The sequence below is a fragment of the Gavialis gangeticus genome, unplaced genomic scaffold (genome assembly GCF_001723915.1).
Source record: "Gavialis gangeticus isolate Ggan-Ray unplaced genomic scaffold, GavGan_comp1, whole genome shotgun sequence".
NCBI classification, from domain to species: domain Eukaryota; kingdom Metazoa; phylum Chordata; order Crocodylia; family Gavialidae; genus Gavialis; species Gavialis gangeticus.
The window spans coordinates 70,371,463-70,377,060 of NW_017728994.1; the positions used below are offsets into that span (position 1 = coordinate 70,371,463).

A 5,598-nucleotide genomic window follows, 5' to 3' on the forward strand; every position below is an offset into this window, starting at 1 on the left:
TGCAGCATCTTATAGCAGGAATAGAAATCTTGGGAAGGAGAGGTTTTAAGAAAGGCAGCAACAGAATCTATGGGTTTGGGAAGAAGTGGAATAATCAATGCAGAAGGTTTGTATTGAACTGTTTTATTAATCTACCAGACCTAAAAGAAAAAGGCTTTAATAGTGTCTATATGCGTACGTGCTATTTGTGGAACTGAGCTTGGAAAACTGAAGCAGTAGGAGTGCGACTATATGGACATGTAGAACCCACACAGATCATGCATGTTTATCTGAGGAGCTATCCCTGCTCTATGGTGAAATTTGGAAAAGAATTTTAGTTCTATTGTTATAAGAGTCTGTTTCTGTAATGCTGTTTATGAGAGTATGTGTAAACTGGTACTATGAATGTGTGACTATAGCTAACCAGGATTGTGCATCTGGTTACTTAGAATAAAATTAACTTTTCTCTCCCCAAAGGGCATATTTCCTACAACTTACATTCACCTTAAAGAAGCCATAGTTGAAGGAAAAGGGTGAGTGGAGACTCGGCTTAAAAGACTCCAGTTCTTTTATGTTTATGTAGTTGAAACTTTGTTGGATTCATTGGGGGAGTAATATTTCATTTTCAGTTGACTGATGAACTGATGGTCTAAATACTTTTTGGGGGGGTCAGTTCATACATCTGAAAGAGAGAGGCTAGTCTGACTACTTGCATAATGCAGGTAATAGCAGTTTCATCTGTACTGATTACTATATTGACCTGAATAGGTAGGTACAGTAAAACTCTTAGCTTTGATTTAAACTTATTTAATTCCTTGATAACTTATTCAAATGGAAAATAATTACCATACATATTTAAAAAACAAAAATAAACCATAAGTCTCATTTCAGTTTTTCTGATTTCAGTTTCTGGTCATTGGAACTTATTTGCAGGCCTGTCTGAAATGTTTGCTACTGTCAGATACATTCTCCTTTTGCAGATGCTTATGAGTGATACCCAAGTCACGTCTTAACCTTCTCTTCAATAAATTGAGTAGACTGAGCTCCTCATTGTAAAGGGTCTTTCAGACCACAAATCAATCATCTGTGCTTTGCTAAGAAGCAGTTCTACCAAAGTTGTTATCTTTATTAATGAGCCACAACATCAGGTTTTGTGGTGTTCCTTTCACTGTCCTAAACTTGCTTGAGTGCAGACACTTTGGCCTTTTCTGTTAATATAGTGGTTGTTAAATTGCTGTGTTGATATCTGAAGTTATTTCCTACGTAGCGGCCATGGATATGAAAGGTCACAAAACTGGTGTCAGAGATGGCATTTAAAATATATTTAGTGAAACAAAAAAATGTTGAGTGAAATTGACGAACGATCACCCGGTTATGAAATTAGTGAAAAAGATTAAAAGTTCCTCCTTTTTTCCTGATTTATTTTTATACTCTGTTAAGTATGTAAATGATAACACTGCTAATCATATGATTACTGCATAATGACATCTTTCTTGCTGATTACAAAACTACCTCCAGGTACTCTACTTTTGACATATTAAAAGGTCTATCTGTTGTTTTATATTTGGATGATGCATAATTTTAAAGGAAGTTATTTAGATGGGTAAATGCTCTCAAGAGCTGCAAGCCAGGTTTTGGGTTTTTTAAATGTATTTTGCTAAAAGTATATGCTTAATGTCATGGCACTGTACATGCTAAATACCTGTTTTTCATCCTGATTGATAAATCTAAGATATTTAAAAAAAAGCCCCAAATAATATTATGCCTACTTTATTATTAGTGTTGTAGAATGGATACCTAACATTCTCAAAATACTCTTGTGAGTATTATGTTGTAAATTGCCACCAACATTGCATGTCTATATAGTAATATATACTATATAGTATATAGTAATCTATATTTCACTATATGAAAGTTGAGGATGCTATAATAAAATATACAAAAAAAGCCACAGTAATAATATTTAGTTTTTATGTAGCATTTTTCATTGAGAGATACCATAGCTCTATACAAAGAAAGTCAGTTTAGCTATTCCTATTTTACAGGTGGACAGACTGAGGCCAAGGGCTTTGCCCAAGGTCACACCAAGTTAGTGGCAGAATTCGGCATAGAACGCTAGTTTTTCAAGTTACACCCAGGTGCTCTGTTAAGCCATAGTGATACATGCAGTGTCTCTTTTTTTATATATGTGCGTGATGCATCCTTTATATCTTGTAATATGGTGGCACATGTTCTTTCTTTATTGTGGCAATATTGAATTAGATTTGAAACTTGCAAATTACTTCTACAAGTTCTATCCATATTAATCATTTTGCTATTCTATCAAAATGTTTTTGAAAAATGTAGACAGCATGAAACTGTTATACCCAATGAGCTCCCACTGATTCAGGAAGTTACCACAACATTACGAGAGTGGTCCATAATATGGCGACAGCTGTATGTTGTAAGTATGGTATATTATTTTAAAATCATATAAAATATTATGGATTTCACTTTGGGAAGTAGGATAAATCTTGCATTAGAAAAGTAAAAACTAGATATGCCAAACTTTAAGAACAAACAGAATGTAAGGCATAGGGAATTTGTTTGCATATATTCACTCTTTTTCCTCTAAAGGCTTAGGCAGAGGTTACATTTGTCCGGCCATATTAGCTGTTTTTGGCACAACAAAAACAACTGTTCACACATTCATGCTGTTTGTCATGCTAAGAAAATGGTTGATGTGCCATAAAAATGGCACATCCTTGACAAAGAAGCTGCTGTTTCAAACAGCAACTTCTTTGTCTTTTAAGGACCAGTTTAATGTTTGGACAGAGAGACCCCCACTATCCCACAGTGTTCCTCCTTCTCTTTTTCAAAGGGAAAGGAAGGAGGGAAGAAAAGCAGCTGGTTCTCTGACAGCCCACCCAGTGGGGAGCTGTCAAGGAACCCTGACATGATCAGCTTCTAGGAAACCCTGTTTTGGTTGTGGCTTGGTGGCAATGGGGACAGGGCTGTAGTAGTGGCAAAGGCTCTTGGGCAGCATCAGCCTTTGCTCTTGAGCTTCTTACAACCTGTAAACTTATCTGCTGCCTGGAGAGGTGCAGCAGGCAAAGAGGAGGAGCCACTGGATGCAGGGGGAGCCAAGCAGTATCTAGGCAGCTATGGCAGCAGCTCTGCTGGGAAGCTGTATGCGCTGGCTGGGGCTGGGATGGTGCTCACTGGTGGGTGCGGGCGGGAGCACAGTATGGGCTGGATACAGTCAATTGGTAGATACAGTGGGCTGGATATAGTCAATTGGTGGATGACTGTCTGTGGGCCAGATCCAATCAGTTGGTGGGCCAGATCTGACCCATAGGCTGTATTTTGCCAATCCCTAATTTACCATATATATTTTAAAGTTAATAGCTCTAGAAATAAAATACAGTTAACTCCTAAATATAGAACCACAACAGCAGACCTTTCAGAAATGAGGAGACCAATTCTAGATTTGTAGTTTTTAAAGCTTAAGGGATTATATCCGTCTTTTCTGATCTCATCACAAGTCACTGTATTTCAACCAATTAGTCTTGTGTTGGGCTTAATAACTTTTGTTCGACTAATGTGTATCCATCAAAAAGATACTGAGACGGAGGACCCATTGTCTTTGTGAGAGAGGAAGGGGGCATGAGTGGATTATCTAGGTTCAGGGAGTCAAGTTGTGATTCAGAAAGTGGAAGTCTTCCCTTTTGGTTACTGAATCAATGACCAGGCGTGGTATTGTGGAATATCATGAGGCTGTCTTATGGATGAGAAATATTTAAATTCTGATTCCTTTTAAGTGGGATGATGGCAGATCAATTAACATATCTCACAACAGCTTTGGAAACGTGAGTTCAAGGATTTTAAGATCTTATCTCTTGTCGTCCTGAAGGGCTGGAAATGGTATTCTCTCCCCTTGTATGTCCAGAAATTACTCCTCTTTTGAGAACAGAATAAGTGTTGTTGCAGCCCTGGTAAACTATACTGTATAGTATACTGAAAAGCAAGGCATTTTTTTATAGTAGATTGGTTGAATTCACTTTCAGTTCTTTCCTATATTTTTTCTCTTTCTCTTTCCACTCTTGGACTGTGTGCTACTAAAAACACTATTTACACACTGAAGAAGTAATATAATATTACCAATAATAATGTAGTAGTCCAAATTCACACTGTTAAAATCCACATTTGTCTTTTTCTCCTGTTTTAATAAGGTGATGCTTGGATTATTTGAGGAGAAAAAGAAGACTGACCCTCGCACCGCTCCACCTCTATATAAACCAAAAGATGTCTCGATATTGATAGTGAATCATTAAGTATCCTGATACAACTAAATATCAGCATACTTAATGTCCTGATACATTAAATCGCTCTTGAATTAATCATGGTTCATAGTTAAAGGAGCCTAAAGTTACATTCTTAAAGTTGCATTTAGATACCTAAGTAAGTGTTTTTCAAAATGTGTGAGAATGTGACAATTTCCAGGGAAGGAACAGCCAAGTGGTTAGCATTAAAACCAAACTTTTAGACACCATTTTGAAGCTCTTGGCCCATGTGTTTAATTTGTCATGCATGTATAACTAAAAGATTCTCACTTATTTAGGTTTTTAAGTAACTTTTATTTAACTATTGTCTTTCCAACAGCAAGATAACAGAGAAATGTTTCGCAGTGTGCGACATATGATATATGATCTTATTGAATGGAGATCTCAAATACTCTCTGGAACTCTACCCCAAGATGAGCTTAAGGAACTGAAAAAGAAAGTGACTGCCAAAATTGATTATGGAAACAGGTTTGTGATAACTAAAATTTGTATTTTTGGGGGTGGGGGGAGAAGATATAACCTGGTATAGAGCAGTTATGTATGAAGAAAGTAAATCTTTAAATAGTACTAGTAGTTTTAAGTAAGTCTTTAACAGCAAGTCAAAATGGGATATAAAAACATTTTAAATCTAGTACAAATTATAACATGTAGACTAGAATTTGTCTATTAAGCTGTCACTCAAACTTGGTTATATCGTCAGTTTGGTGTCAGATTAAAGCTATGATTTTTTAGGTCAATTGAGAAGTGCAAACATCCTATTCATTCAAGATGTCATTTAAGCTTTCATTGCCAACACAACATAAATGGCTCTTGCCTTTCTAGAACCACCTGATATTTGCGCTCTGCTGTTGTTTATGCTGTATTTCATAGTTGGTAGGGTCGGAAACGACCTGAGCAGATCATCAAGTCCAAGCCCCTGCCGTAGGCAGGAAAGAAAGCTGGGGTCAAGTGATCCTAGCTAGGTGATTATTTAGCCTCCTTTTGAATACCCCCAGGGCAGGAGTTAGCACCACTTCCTTTGGAAGTTGGCTCCAGATCCTAGCCACCCTGACTGTGAAGTAGTGCCTCCTGATATCTAGCCTAAATCTACTCTCAGTCAATTTATGGCTGTTATTCCTTGTTACTCCCGGTAGTGCTCGGTGGAGCAGGGCCTCTCTCATAGCCTCCTGGTCCCCCTTGGCCAGTTTGTAGACGGCCACCAGATCCCCCCTCAGCCTTCTCTTGTGGAGGCTGAACAGGTTCAGGTCCTGTAGCCTCTCCTTGTAGAGTCTGCCCTGCTGCCCTCTGATCATGTGAG

At 37.7% G+C, this 5,598-nt stretch overlaps 1 protein-coding gene across 2 annotated transcripts in view; it reads left to right on the plus strand.

Moving 5' to 3' along the window:
• The window catches only part of DOCK1 (dedicator of cytokinesis 1), a 599,368-nt gene that overhangs the window by 71,087 nt on the left and 522,683 nt on the right, over positions 1-5,598 (plus strand). For both annotated transcript variants that reach the window (XM_019502991.1, XM_019502992.1), the window contains exons 4-6: positions 457-512; positions 2,326-2,422; positions 4,621-4,769. In XM_019502991.1, coding sequence (XP_019358536.1) covers positions 457-512; positions 2,326-2,422; positions 4,621-4,769 — 302 coding nt within the window. The remainder of the gene's footprint in view (positions 1-456; positions 513-2,325; positions 2,423-4,620; positions 4,770-5,598) is intronic.